Genomic DNA, 14,655 nt, shown 5'->3' with positions numbered 1-14,655 from the left:
TCCTGCTGGCTTCTGGTGCTGATCTCTCTTGCACCACTGGGACAGAACAAGGAGCAATGGGTGGAAGCTGCAGCACAGGAGGTTCCAGCTCAACACAAGGGGCGACTTCCTGACTGTAAGGGTCCCAGAGCCCTGGCACAGGCTGCCCAGAGAGGTTGTGGAGTCTCCTTCTCTGGAGCCTTTCAAGGCCTGTCTGGATGTGTTCTTGTGTGTCCTGAACTAGATTGTCTGGTCCCGCTCTGGCAGGGGCTTGGACTCAATGATCTCTTTGTGTCTCTTCCAACCCCTGACATCCTGTGAGCCTGTGATCCAGTATAGGTGATCCTGCTCTGGCAGGGGGCTTGGACTCAATGATCTCTTTGGGCCCCTTCCAACCCCTGACATCTGTGATATCTGCATCCCTCTTGAGCTGGGAAGCCTGGAACTGGACACAGTGCTCTAGATGTGATCTCTCTGGACCTGCTGGCCACACTCTTCTCAATGCATCCCAAGATGCCATTTGCCTTCTTGGCCACTTAGTGCCATGGTCTGGTTGATTTGGCAGGGCTGAGTGCTAGGTTAGACTGGATGAGCTTGGAGGTCTCTTCCAACCTGCTTGATTCTATGACTGCTGTCCCTTGGGCAGCTTCCTGTCCTCTGATCCTCTGTGTGTGTGACCAAGGGATTAGTTTTTAGGGGATAATGATTTTTCAGACCCTTTGGATGTCGTTTTCTTCAGAGGGAGAAATTCTTTTCAGTTAGAGGGGCAGGTGTGAAGAGTGGAGGTGAGGAGGAAGTTGTTGAGCAGGAGAGTGGTGAGAGGCTGGAATGGGTTGCCCAGGGAGGTGGTTGAGGCTGCATCCCTGGAGGTGTTTCAGGCCAGGCTGGCTGAGGCTGTGTGCAGCCTGCTCTAGGGTAGGGTGTCTCTGGGCATGGCAGGGGGGTTGGAACTGGCTGCTCCTTGTGGTCCCTTCCAACCCTGACTGACTCTGTGATTCTTGGTCCAGCCCAGGATGCCACTGGCCTCGTTGGGCTCCCTGCTAGCTCCTGGGCATCCTCTTGACCCGCAGCACTCCCAGCTTAGAGCTGCTCTCCACTTCTCTCCATATTCTAACTTTGCTGGGCAGCAAATCAACCCTGCTGCCTGTGAAAACCTCGGGGGTTGGGTGTCTCTTTTAATTCTCCCTCCTTTGCTGACTCTTTCCCCTCACCTCCACAAAGCTGTGGCCTTTATTGCAGCTGGCAAACCAAGCGCCTGGGAGCCATCAGAAGCAAACAGATCTCTTCCCTCTGCTGGAAGGGGAGGCAAGCAGTGGGGACAAGACTTTAAGAGTCCTGTCTCTTCTAGAAGAAGCTAGGGGGAAGGAAAAAAGAAGCCCAGAGAAAGATTCAGGAGATAAACTGGCAGAGGTTGTTTTTTTTTCCTGCAGGCAATCTTTATGAAGTTAATTTTCTAAGATGATGCCTTTCACTTCTCCTGACCTATTATAATAAAGTGTAGTTATCAGAATGGGCTTTTTCATTTCCCATTATAAAGGACAGGGTGGTATAATGAACCCATCTGCCAGACATGCTTGCTGTTCACACCTTTCTCCCAGTAATGGAGTCTACAGGAGTGAGGACAATTTCTCCTTCCCGCTGTAACGCTGCTGCCCTGCTGAAGCTGTGGAAATCTTTGCTGCTGAAAGGCAGAGGAAAGGGAACAAGAGAAAAGGGGGGGGTGGGGAAAAACCCAAGTCCCTTCACAAACATGTGAGTTTGTTAAGCAAGGGCTGGGCAGGATTAATTAGAGTGTGCACTGCAAACAGCCTTAGGATGCAGCATCACTTGTCTTGACATCAAATCGTTCTCCCGAGTGATGCTTCTGCTTTTAAACCCCCCCTAGGGTTTCTGCCAGAACTGTTGCAGAATCAGCCTGAGCAATGTCAGCAAAGAACTGAGCAAGGGCTTCACACCCCTGGGTCTGTTTGAGACACCTTCCAAGAAGTGCTCCTGTCCCAGCAGCTGGAGGAATTGGAATCACAGAATCAAGCAGGTTGGAAGAGAGCTCCAAGCTTAGCCAGTCCCAACCTATCACTCAGCCCAGGGGAGATTGAAAGTGGATGTTAGGAAGAAGTTGTTTGCAGTGAGGGTGGTGAGACATTGGCACAGGTTGGCCAGGGAGGTTGTGGAGCACTCCCATACCTGGAGGTGTACAAGGAACAGGCTGCCCAGGAAGATGGTGGAGTCCCCATCCTTGGAGGTGCTCAAGGAACAGGCTGCCCAGGGAGGTTGTGGAGTCCCCATCCTTGGAGGTGTTCAAGGAACAGGCTGCCCAGGGAGGTGGTGGAGTCCCCATCCTTGGAGGTGTTCAAGGAACAGGCTGCCCAGGGGGGTGGTGGAGTCCTCATCCCTGCAGGCATTCCAGAAAGGTGTGGCCATGGCACCTGGGGGCAGTGTTTAGTGGCCATGGTGGTGGTGGGTTGCTGGTTTAGGCTGGATGATCTTAGAGCTCTTCTCCAACCTTAATGATTCTGTGGTTCTGTATTGTCCAAGAAACAAACAGGTGGTTTAAAAAGTGACCCATCCTTAGAGGTCTCCATAGACATCCTCAGGCTCCTGCTCCAGGCCTGCTGAATGCCCTGAAGTCTGCAGCTGGGCACGTGTGGAGGTGCATGGATGTGCTGTGTTGTCTCCAGCACCCAGGGGGTTCCCATGCCAACAGCATTTTTGCCCTGGTTTGCTCCCATCTGCAGGGAGAGTGATGCCTGATGCCTGTTTTAAAGGTGGCAGCAGCAGCAGCAAACTGGTTCAAGGCCACATCCTCAGGAGCTGGAGGCAGCAGAGGATGTGGAGCTTTGGCTTGATGCTGGGTTTCAGCTTCCAGATTAGGATGCTGTGTGAGGGCTGCTGAGTGAGCAGGAGCTTGTCTGGTGTTGGGGGGCTGCAGGACACTGCTGTGGGCTGAAGTTCTCCTTCCTCAGTGCTACTCTGCCCCTCTCACCCACTGGCAAAATTGCATCTTTTCTTTCCTTTGGTGTGGTTAGGAGGCTGCTTGGATGATTGTTGCCTGTGTCCTGGCTGAGGAGCTCTGCCCTGCTTCTGGCTTCCAGTGCTTAGTTTGCTCTGCAAGGAGAAAGTGAAGTTTCTTTGCCATTACACTTCCCTTCTGCCCCCAGCATCAACTCCCTGCAGCCTTCCAGCAGGCTCCATTTAGAACTTAGGCTGAGAGCAGGCAGGCAGAGAGGGAGCTGGGGGTGCTGGCAGAGAGGAGCTGAAGAAGAGGCAGCAGTGTGCCCAGGTGGGCAGCAGAGCCAATGGCATCCTGGGCTGGCTCAGGAGCAGTGTGGGCAGCAGGACAAGGGAGGTTCTTGTGCCCCTGTGCTCAGCACTGCTCAGGCCACCCCTTGAGTGCTGTGTCCAGTTCTGGGCCCCCTCAGTTCAAGAGAGATGTTGAGGTGCTGGAAGGTGTTTGGGGAAGGGCAGCAAGGCTGGGGAGGGGCCTGGAGCAGAGCCCTGTGAGGAGAGGCTGAGGGAGCTGAGGGTGTGCAGCCTGCAGCAGAGGAGGCTCAGGGCAGAGCTCATTGCTGTCTGCTGCTACCTGAAGGGAGGCTGTAGCCAGGTGGGGTTGGGCTCTGCTGCCAGGCAGCCAGCAACAGAACAAGAAGACACAGCCTCAAGATGTGCCAGGGGAGATCTGGGCTGGATGTGATGAGGAAGTTGCTGGCAGAGAGAGTGATTGGCATTGGAATGGGCTGCCCAGGGAGGTGGTGGAGTTGCTGTGGCTGGAGGTGTTGAAGCCAAGCCTGGCTGGGGCACTTAGTGCCATGGTCTGGTTGGTTGGGCAGGGCTGGGTGCTAGGTTGGGCTGGCTGAGCTTGGAGCTCTCTTCCAACCTGCTTGATGCTATGATTCTGTGGTTCCAGGGCTGGTGTTGGCAGCAGTGCTGTCAGGTTGGGTTGCTGTGGGTCTCCTCTGTGATCCCACCTCATTACTTGCCTCTCCTCCCACCCCTGCTCTCTATTTTCACACCATTTCCCTCCTCACTAGGGGCTGGTGGAAGATCTAAATCTCCCCCTTAGGCTGAACCTTGACCCATCCCCTGCCACCTCTTCTGCTAACACCTTGGGATTGTGTGTGACCTTCATCTCCTGCAGAGCTCACCCTGGGGACATCCTCACAGCCCAGCACAGGGGATTTACTGATCCTCACCTCCTCCTGCATCCAAATTGCAGTGCCTGCAGCTGAGCACAGGCTGAAGGTGCTTCTCTGGGCGGCAGCTTCCAGGTCTGTGCCCCAGCCTCATGAGCTGAGAGCTGCAGTTGAGGGTGCAGGCATCTGCCAGGCTGATTCCTTTCTCTTTGCTATCTCAGAAAGCATAAATTCAACCTTTTGCTTTTGGTCCTTCTTTAAGCTTTCTTCCTTACCCCAAACACAGCAAGGCTGGGGGTTGATTGATACAGAGACCAGAGATGTGAGTGGCCACCTTCATTTGGCCATCCAAAAGGAGCCATGGGGTGGAGGAGTGCAGGAGAGAGTTCTTTCAGCTCTGTTTTTCAGCCTGAATCATAAAAGGTGTTTAACCTAGATAAGGAAACTTGGAATTCTGGGCTGTCTTGGCAGGGTTGCTTTAAAAGGTGGAGCTCCCCAGCAGCAGAAGGAAGATTTTGCAGCACATCTTTTTCCCCTGTCTTGAATATTCATTCCAGTGCTTGTGCAAGTTGTTTCCCCCCACTTCTGTACTGCATAGCCACAGGTTCCTCTTCTCTGCTTGGCCAAAACCTCTGCTGATGACTTCTCAGCTGCCTGCCTTTCTGCAGCCCAGTGCAAGTGAAGGAAGGTTCTGGGCAGCTTCATAGAATGAGTCAGGGTTGAGAGGGACCACAAGGAGCAGCCAGTTCCAACCTCCCTGCCATGCCCAGGGACAGCCTACCCTAGAGCAGGCTGCACACAGCCTCAGCCAGCCTGGCCTTAAACACCTCCAGCCATGGGGCCTCAGCCACCTCCCTGGGCAACCCAGTCCAGCCTCTCACCACTCTCCTGCTCAACAACTTCCTCCTCACCACCAGCCTCACTCTCCTCACCTCCAGCTTTGCTCCATTCCCCCCAGTCCTGTCACTCCCTGACAGCCTAAAAAGTCCCTCCCCAGCTTTTTTGTAGCCCCCTTCAGATCCTGGCAGGCCACAAGAAGGTCACCTGGGAGCCTCCTCTTCTCCAGCCTGCACAGCCTCAACTCTTTCAGTCTGTCCACTTCCTTCTGATTCCTACTGAAGCAACCCCCAGAAGGGCACCAAGGGAGGCTGTAGCCAGGTGGGGTTGGGCTCTTCTGCCAGGCACCCAGGGACAGAACAAGAGGAGACAGCCTCAAACTGTGCCAGGGCAGGTTCAGGCTGGATGTTAGGCAGAAGTTCTTCCCAGCAAGAGTGATTGGCATTGGAATGGGCTGCCCAGGGAGGTGGTGGAGTCCCCATCCCTGGAGGTGTGTAAGAGGAGGCTGCATCAGGCACTGAGTGCCATGGGTTAGTTAATTAGAAGGTGTCAGGTGCTAGGTTGGACTCAATGACCTCGAAGGTCTTTTCCAACCTGCTTAATTCTGTTAATCTGTGAAAAGAATCATAGAAGGGTTTGGGTTGGAAGGGACCCCAAAGCTCATCCATAGGCACCTCCCACTAGAACAGATCACTCAAAGCCTCATCCAACTTGGTCCTGAACACATTCAGGGAGGTTGTGGAGCACAGGATCACCTAATGTGATCAAAGATCACATTGGGTGATCCTGTGCTCCTCAACCTCCCTGGGCAACCTGTGCCAGTGTCTCACCACAATCACTGTGAAGAATCCTAACCTCTAGTTTCAACCTCCCCTCTGCCACTTTAAACCCACTAAAAGAAGAGGAGAAGCTGTGCAGCAGGAAGCTCAAAGCTCTTCTTTCTTTGCCTCTTGTTGTAGCCAGGTCAGAACTGTCCCTTGGCCACTGGAGCTGCTTTGGGAAGGGAATCTGACAGTGTTGAAATGACCCTGGGCTAACTTTGGAGCTCACATCTTAGCCTTGGAGCCAAGGAACAGTCGAGATGATTATTTTCCTCATCTTAGAACTCCTCTCTCTGTTGCATCTCTTAACTCAGGGTGACATTGACCCATCCACCTTCCTGTCTCTCACCAGCATGTACCTGTGGGTGTTTTCTCAGTCTCACTCCATCAGAAAGTCCTGAGCAAGCCTCTAATGAATCACAGTTTTCTTCTCAGGGTGACCCTCTGGCCTTTATTTGCATCTCCCTTTGCATTGTTGTGGGGCTTTTCTTTAACCTCAAGCCTGCCACAGCATTTCTCCCTCCTCCAATCCAGTGGATTTAAAGCCTTGGGATGTGGCTCCAATTAAAGACCTTCCCTTGCACAGCTTCCTCCCTGCCTTGAAGGGAGTGCAAAGACCCTACCTAAGGCATTTGAACCACGTTGGCTTCTGCAGCTGGTGGCACCAGGAGCGTTTCTGGCTGTGCTGCAGCCTGTGCTTTGCTTTCCCTGAAGGAACTAAACCAAGGCAGGTCAGACCAACCATCTGTCTTCCACCTCCCTCTCCTCCTCCCCCCAGCAGTGTCCTGACTACTTCCAGGCAGCTGGCAGAGGAGAGGAGATCTTAAATTCAAGAGCTTGGTGCAACTAAGTGTTAGGTGGAACCTCCTCAGGGAAGGTGGTGGTGTGAGATTGACCCTGCGTTGGCATCCAGCAGTTCAGAGAAGCTGCCCCTGCAGGTGGGATGTTTCTTCTGGATAGGACCTCATTTTCTTAGGTACCAGAGAGGTAGATCCTGGGAAAGCAGCTCCTTTGTTCTCCTTCTCCCAGACCTGCTTGTTAGTGGAGGGGCTGCCTGCTGCTGGTCTGTGCCCATCCCCTTCAGGAGTGGCCTCCTGCGACTTGCCCCAGGGTTGTCTGCAGGACCAGTTTTGCTTCTTCAGCCTCTCAAAAGTTTGGGGGGGGGGGGGGTTTCTAATGACCTCTTGTGGAGCCTCCCTTGGAAAGGCAGCAGCACAATGACTTTTCCATGCTCAGGAGCACTGATCTCAGCACCTGGCTGGGCAGGACTCAGTGGCCAGCAGCAGCGTTGGCGTTTGGGAGTTGCCAACTGGGCTCCGTGATCCCTTTTTGCTTCTCTTCCACCAAAAATCTCCTTCTTCCCACCCTTTGGTCCTAGTGCTCTGCTAGCAGCCAAAGGGTTAAAAGAGCTGTGGGGGTGAGGGGGTGGAGAAGGAGGCATTTCAGCTGCTCATTACTCACTGCCAGCTTCCCCCCCAATCATATTAATTTCACGCTGTCACGCAGGACTGCGCTGTCTCCGTCAGCAGCCAGCAGGGTGACAGGCATGGGGGGAACACAGGTTTCCCCTCACCTCCACTCCAGTCCCTTTCCCTGCAAAGCTCTTTCCTTGCCCGTTGGGACTGGGCAGAGGCTGCTCACCTTGCTGGGGGGATCTGGGGAAGGAACTGGGAGTGCTTGGCCATGCGCTGGCTCCCGAGGATCATTTTCCACCCCGCTGCTTGTGCAAAAACCCCATGAAATTAGGTCTGCTGCAGAGAAAGGAGGTCTGGGAGGGAGGGGAGGAGGAGAGGAGGGAGGGAGGGAAGCTGCTAACCTGCCCTGCCCTACCTGTGGGCACCAGGATGCTGCTTAAAAGTTGGGCTTTAACCAGTTGCCTCCCTTTCCTTTTGAAATGCAAGCCTGGCTGTGCCTGCAGAGCTGACTTCTTCAGCTGCCATCATTTCTCTCCCCCCCCCCCCCCCGTCCCTTTCTGCTGTTTGCTCACTGCATCTGCCAGAGCTGTCACCTCTGCAGGGACTTCTCACCAGCACACGAGGTAGGGCTGGGACTCTGACAGCTCCCACGCAGGCTCAGAGCTCCTCAGCCTGTCCTAGCTGGCAGCTTTCTCCCCTCTAAGACTCTCCAGCAGCAGGGATTCTGCTCTGTCCCAGGTGATTTTGGTTATTCATACCCCTAGAAGGTGTCTCAGCCTTTTTCCATCTGTGCTCATGGGGGGGTTTTGCTGTGACTTGAGGCTGAAAGGATCATCTCCTCCTTTTCTCTCTCTTGGGGTGTCCTTGGCCAAGTGCAGCAGCAGCAGCAGTTTTGCAGAGCTCAGAAAGGAGCAGCATGTTCAGGGGGCACAGCTCTCTCCCCACAGCAGACATAGAATGGTTTAGGTTGGAAGGGACCTCAAAGCTCAGCCACTTCCAACCCTCTGCCATAGGCAGAGACACCTCCCACTAGAACAGGTCACTAAAGGCCTCATCCAAGCTGGTCCTGAGCACCTCCAGGGAGGTTGTGGAGCACAGAAGCACCCAATGTGATCTTTGATCACATTGGGTGCTTCTGTGTTCCACAACCTCCCTGGGCAACCTGTGCCAGTGTCTCACCACCCTCAACCTGTGCCAGTGTCTCACCACCCTCAACCTGTGCCAGTGTCTCACCACCCTCACTGCAAAGAGCTTCTTCCTAACATTCAGTTTCAATCTCCCCTCTGCCACTTCAAACCCATTCCTCTCCCTCCTCTCATTACAAGACCTTGTCAATAGTCCCTCCCCAGCCCTCCTCTAGCCCCCTTCAGGTCCTGGAAGGCCACTCCAAGGTCTCCTCCAAGCCTTCTCCAGCCTGCAGAGCCCCAACTCTCTCAGCCTGTCCTCAGAGCAGAGCTGCTGCAGCCCTCTGAGCATCTTGGTGGCCTCCTCTGCACTGGCTCCAACAGTTCCATGTCCTGCTTGTGTTGAGGGCTCCAGAACTGCACACAGGAGGTTGTTTGAAACTGGAGAAGGGTAGTTTTAGGCTGGACATTAAGGGTAGTTTTAGACTGGACATTAAGGGTAGTTTTAGGCTGGACATTAAGGGTGGCTTTAGGCTGGACATTAGGAAGAAGCTCTTTACTCTGAGAGAGTTGGAACGTGATGGAGAGGAGAAAGCTTTGAGGTGACCTTGTTGTGGCCTTTCAGCATCTTAAGAGGGGCTTCAACAAAGCTGGGGAGGGACTTTTTAGGCTGTCAGGTAGTGATAGGACTGGGGGGAATGGAGCAAAGGTGGTGGTGGGGAGATGCAGACTGGATGTTAGAAAGAAGTTGTTCAGCATGAGAGTGGTGAGAGGCTGGAATGGGTTGCCCAGGGAGGTGGTTGAGGCCCCATGGCTGGAGGTGTTTAAGGCCAGGCTGGCTGAGGCTGTGTGCAGCCTGCTCTAGGGTAGGGTGTCCCTGGGCATGGCAGGAGGTTGGAACTGACTGCTCCTTGTGGTCCCTTCCAACTCTGACTGATTCTATGGTGTGGTGGCTCCCAGCCTGGATTTGAGCTGGAAGAAGCTTTCCTTCTATCACTTGAATACTACAGAGAGGAGCCCAACCCCCACCTCACTCCAACCTCCTTTCAGGGAGCTGTAGAGAGCAATGAGGTCTCCCCTCAGCCTTCTTTCCTCCAGACTGAACAACCCCAGTTCCCTCAGCTGTTGCTCAGCAGACAAACCCTTCACCCTTCTTGCCCTTCTCTGGACCCACTCCAGCATCTCAATATCCTCTTTGTAGCGAGGAGCCCAAAACTGAACCAAATATTCAAGCTACAGCCTCACAGGCAGAGAGACCCAAACCCTTCTCTCCCCGTGCTGCAACCACCTCCTTCCTAGCTGCAGGCAGCTGTCAGCCTGGCAGAATTCACTCAATCACTTGGCAGTGGTTGTCTTCATTTTATGCTTGTGTTTTTTCCTTCATTCCCTTCACCCCCCCCCCCAAAATAGGACCTTTTCCTTCCCCCAAAACAAATTACCTCCTTGCCAGCCTCTGCTTCTGTGCCCATTTGCTGATTATAAAGAGGGCAGGAAAGGGGGGGAGGGGGAAAGTCCAAATCAAAATAATAATGGTCCCTTTTTTTTTTCTTCCCCTTTTCTTCCTCTTTGAGGAAGGCAGGACCCTGGCAAATGGTTTTGCCCCTGGGCTGAGCTGTGGCCAGTTCCACCCCCTGCATGAGGGAGTTAATGAAACAGGCAGGGGAAGGTCCCTCCTGCCTCCCCCTGCAGGACTTCAGCTGACTCCAGGAAGGCTAATCCCATTACAAGAAAATAACGTGGATAATTCAAGCTAATGAAATCGTTACAAGAATGTGGACAGCCAGGGGTGGACATTCAGAGCCAATTTAACACTCCTTGGTGTTGTTATCCCCAGCACAGGAAATATCTGAAAGGAGGGAAAGGGAAAAGGAGAGGAGAAGAAGAGAGATGGAAGGGTGTAAGGGGGAGGAGGGAGGGGTGGAAAAATGCCACCTTCCTCTCCTGTTAGCCTAAATCCTGGTAGAGAGTTCAGGAATGAATCTGCCATCCATCTCCCCAATTACCACCATCATCATCATCAGTAGTGTCTCATCAGTAGCCTCTGAAAATTAGCAACTGACTGCACAGGAGGCTAAGGGCAGCAGAGAAGCTTCCTGACATCTGAGCCCAGCGCAACCTGCTGCTGCCTCTCCACCTCTGGCAGTGCCCAGGAGGGCAGGAGATGAGGGGTGGAAGGAGTCTGTAGCAGGACCAGGTGTCAGAGAGTGGTAGAGGTTGGAAAGGACCTCTGGAGCTCAAGTTCAACCTTTCCCTGGCAGAGCAGGACCTCATTCTTTAGAGCCTTTCAAGGCTGTCTGGCCTCCACCACCTCCCTGGGTAGCCTGTTCCAATCCTTGACCACTCTTGCAGCAAAGAAGTTTTCCCTCCTCTCCAACCTAACCCTCCCCTGGCACAGTTTCAGGCCATTTCTTCTCCTCCTATCACCTGATAGCAGAGAGCAGAGGCCAACCCCCACCTGGGTCCAGCCTTCTTTCAAGGAGCTGCAGAGAGGTTTCCCCTCAGCCTCCTCTCCTCCTGCCTTAACAACCCCAACACCCCCCCAGCTCCTCCTCTCTAGACCTGATTTCAAGTCACCTTGGTGGCACTTTTCACACTCAGCTCCCCCAGCAGCAGCTTCCTTCAGAGCTCCTACTGAGGCAACAGCAGTAACTCACCAGCTCTGGCCCCAAACCAACCAACCAACAGCTGTGGGACCTCCCTTCTTTTTGAGAGGCAAGCCCAGGGGCTGTTTCCTCTGCCTTAAACTGCTTGTTTTAAAACGTAGCCAAACCATTTGAACCCCTTTCTCCATTGCTTTTCTTCTTTCCTTAACAGTTGCTTATGAAGGGGGGGGGGGGGGGGGGGAAGGAGCCTTATCAAAAAGCCTTCTGAAATTCCAACTAAATTAGTCATTAGGCAGGTTTTTCAGAACAGTAATTAGGCCACTCCATGCCCCTGATGTATTATTTACCTGAGAAGATCTACATAATTAGGGCTCTTCTTTATAACTGGTATTACAGGCACTAAATTCTCCTCCAGTCTATCGTGTAATTACGCAATTAGGCTGCATGCTAAACAGAGAGGAAGCAGTTCTGGAGAGCCAGCAGCCAAAGGGGGCAGAGAAAAAGGCAGAGGAAGGGGGGGAAAAAGAATCATAGAGTCAGAGAATCAACCAGGTTGGAAGAGAGCTCCAAGCTCAGCCAGCCCAACCTAGCACCCAGCCCTGCCCAAGCAACCAGACCATGGCACTAAGTGCCCCAGCCAGGCTTGGCTTCAACACCTCCAGGGATGGGGACTCCACCACCTCCCTGGGCAGCCCATTCCAATGCCAATCACTCTCTCTGCCAACAACTTCCTCCTAACATCCAGCTTAGACTTTCCCAGGCACAACTTGAGGCTGTGTCCCCTTGTTCTGTTGCTGGTTGCCTGGGAGAAGAGCCCAACCCCACCTGGCTACAGCCTCCCTGCAGGTAGTTGTAAACAGCAATGAGCTCTGCCCTGAGCCTCCTCTTCTGCAGGCTGCACACCCCCAGCTCCCTCAGCCTCTCCTCACAGGGTTTGTGTTCCAGGCCCTTCACCAGCTTTATTGCCCTTCTCTCAACACCTTCCAGCACCTCAACATCTCTCTTGAACTGAGACTCCACCACCTCCCCAGGCACATTCTGTGATTCTGTGCTCCACAACCTCCCTGGGCAACCTGTGCCAGGCTTTCACCACCCTCACTGCAAACAACTTCTTCCTAACAGCTACTTTCAATCTCCCCTCTGCCACTTCAAACCTATTCCTTCTCATCCCATCATTTCAAGACCTTGTCAATAATCCCTCTCCAGCCTTCCTGTAGTCCCCTTCAGATCCTGGAAGGCCATTCCAAGGTTTCCTCCAAGCCTTCTCTTCTCCAGGCTGAAGATCACCTGCTCTGGGTGACCCTACTCTGGGCAGAGGGATTTGAACTCCATGATCTTTTGGAGGTCCCTTCCCACCTCTACCATCCTGAGTGTGTGATTCCCCAAGCCCTCATCGCCCTTCCTCCAAACACCACACTGAGACCCAAGGACAGCTTCTGCCAGCCCCTGCCTTGGTGGCTGTCACTCAGCTGTCCTTAGCCATGACCTTTCTGTCCCAAACCTCAGGAAATCTCAAGCCTTGCATGACTTCAGTGAGAGGCTCCAAGGCTTGCAAAGCCTTCAGCAGGGGCTTGTGCTCGTAAGCCCCAATTCTGTCTGCGCTCAGCACCTTGCAGGACCAGAGCTTAGGAGCCACCAAGTCACCACAGTAATCAGCAGCAGGTCAGGCTTTCAAAGGAACCTGCAGCTCCCAACAGTGCTGAGATTGGGGGATTTATCTCTCTCTCTCTCTCTCCTGGGCTCTTTTGAAAAGCCTGATCAGAGTGCAGCTCTGGTTCAAAAATAAGTGAGGCTAAAAATAGACCTTGCAGGAGGGCCTGGTAGAAATCTCTGCTCCTCCAGGCTCCTCGTGAGTCAGCTCATTTCAAAGACAAGAGGAAATTTGGGCAGCTAGCAGAGCAGTGAACACAGACAGGAGATGGAACCGTGGCTGCTGGAGGCCCCCAAAAGGGTACCTTGGGCCATCCTGTGGAGGAAGCAGCAGCTTTTAATGGTAAGATCCTGGCTGTGTGCACAGGCAAAAGTTACAAACAGGTTCAGCTCTATCATAGAATCAATGAGTTGGAAGAGATCTCCAAGCTCAGCCAGTCCAACCTAGCACCCAGCCCTAGCCAATCAACCAAACCATGGCACTAAGTGCCCCAGCCAGGCTTCTGTTTGGAGCTGGAGGAGAATAAATACAGCTGCCTGCCTATAAATATCTCATTGCTTCTATTTTAACACAGCTCTGCTTTAAAAGAGACTTCCTTTTTTAAGCCTTGGCTCTGAAAAGCTGCAGGATGACTTCAGAAAAAAATATATATATATCTCACCAGATTAATTTTTTTCATCAGGAGAACAGAGAAACACATAGGGAAGATCAAATGCCTGAAGGATGGGGAAGCTGGAGTGAAGTGCTTCGCTTTGGGTGGCTCAGATGCAGTCAGGATGCTGAGATCAGGAGCAGTGTGGCCAGCAGGAGCAGGGAAGTCCTTCTGCCCCTGTGCTCAGGGGCACCTGGAGTGCTGTGTCCAGTTCTGGGCTCCTTCATTTAAGAAATGTTGAGGTGCTGGAAGGTGTTGAAAGAAGGGTAGCAAGGCTGGGGAGGGGCCTGGAGCACAGCCCTGTGAGGAGAGGCTGAGGGAGCTGGGGGTGTGCAGCCTGCAGCAGAGGAGGCTCAGGGCAGAGCTCATTGCTGTCTGAAGCTGCCTGCAGGGAGGCTGTAGCCAGGTGGGGTTGGGCTCTTCTGCCAGGCAAGCAGGGACAGAACAAGAGGACACAGCCTGAATCTGTGCCAGGGCAGGTCTAAGCTGGCTGTTAGGAAGTTGTTGTCAGAGAGAGTGATTGGCATCGGAATGGGCTGCCCAGGGAGGTGGTGGAGTCGCTGTGCCTGGAGGTGTTTAAGAGGAGGCTGCATCAGGCACTTAGTGCCATGGTCTGGTTGGTTGGGCAGGGCTGGGTGCTAGGTTGGGCTGGCTGAGCCTGGAGGTCTCTTCCAACCTGCTTGACTGTATGAATTCCCTGAACCCTCTTTAAAGGAATCAAAGTGCTCCAAAGCAAGGAAGGCAGAGCTCGGGGCAACACCTGGTTAGAAACGATTTAAAGCAGAGGGAATCTGAAGACTCTCTGCTGTGCTGCTGCTGCAGGAGTTAAAGAACTAAGAGTTACTGGGTCGGGGGGAAGGTGGCTTATGAAAAATGGTGTCCAAACAGCTGTCCTATGAAATCCCACATGAGATTCAGGGTCTGGAGGGCTGCAGGTGGGTCTGGAGGGCTGCAGGTGGGTCTGGAGGCTGTGGCTCTGCCAGTTCTCCCTGCAGGCAGGCTGCCAGCCAGCCTGGCCAAATCCATCCTCCCGCCCGTGCTGGCTCTCTCAGCCTTGGCAGGGTTTCCAAGCTGCTGGCTGGAAGAGATGACAGCCTCCAACAAATGCTGCAACTGAAGTGTTTCCTACACATGAGAACCTTTGCTTTGTGCTGATCCAGATTTACTGGGGAAACCAGTAAAAAAGCCTGGAGTGGCCCTGGCTGAGCACTGATCCATGTGGCTGCAGAATAAAGGCAGCCACAGCCTTTCCCTCAGCGATTCACCCATCCAAGCTCAGCAGAGACACCAGGGATGCCAGAAGGGACATCCCCTCCCTTCCACCCATGAGGGATCCAGCACTTCTACATCTCACAGCTGGACATCAGCCACTCTCCCAGTGCTTTGGCAGCTCTTCCAGTGATGCTGCAGCCATCTCCCAGCTTCCCTGGTTGAACAGAGGGA

At 53.5% G+C, this 14,655-nt stretch overlaps 1 protein-coding gene across 6 annotated transcripts in view; it reads left to right on the top strand.

Annotated features, from left to right (window-relative positions):
* Positions 1-14,655, top strand: part of RBM19 (RNA binding motif protein 19) — a 78,418-nt gene that overhangs the window by 32,440 nt on the left and 31,323 nt on the right. The window contains exon 22 of one of the 6 annotated variants that reach the window (XM_064168508.1): positions 5,906-6,017. The exons of 3 other annotated variants lie outside the window; for them this stretch is intronic. In XM_064168508.1, coding sequence (XP_064024578.1) covers positions 5,906-5,972 — 67 coding nt within the window. In that variant the 3' untranslated portion in view covers positions 5,973-6,017. Of the gene's footprint in view, positions 1-1,409; positions 1,476-1,864; positions 1,946-5,905; positions 6,018-14,655 lie in introns of those variants that run through there. 2 more of the 6 variants (XM_064168509.1, XM_064168510.1) reach the window with 2 other exon arrangements.

The sequence above is a fragment of the Pogoniulus pusillus genome, chromosome 30 (genome assembly GCF_015220805.1).
Source record: "Pogoniulus pusillus isolate bPogPus1 chromosome 30, bPogPus1.pri, whole genome shotgun sequence".
In the NCBI taxonomy this organism is placed as follows: domain Eukaryota; kingdom Metazoa; phylum Chordata; class Aves; order Piciformes; family Lybiidae; genus Pogoniulus; species Pogoniulus pusillus.
This window is presented reverse-complemented; position numbering and strand designations above follow the sequence as displayed.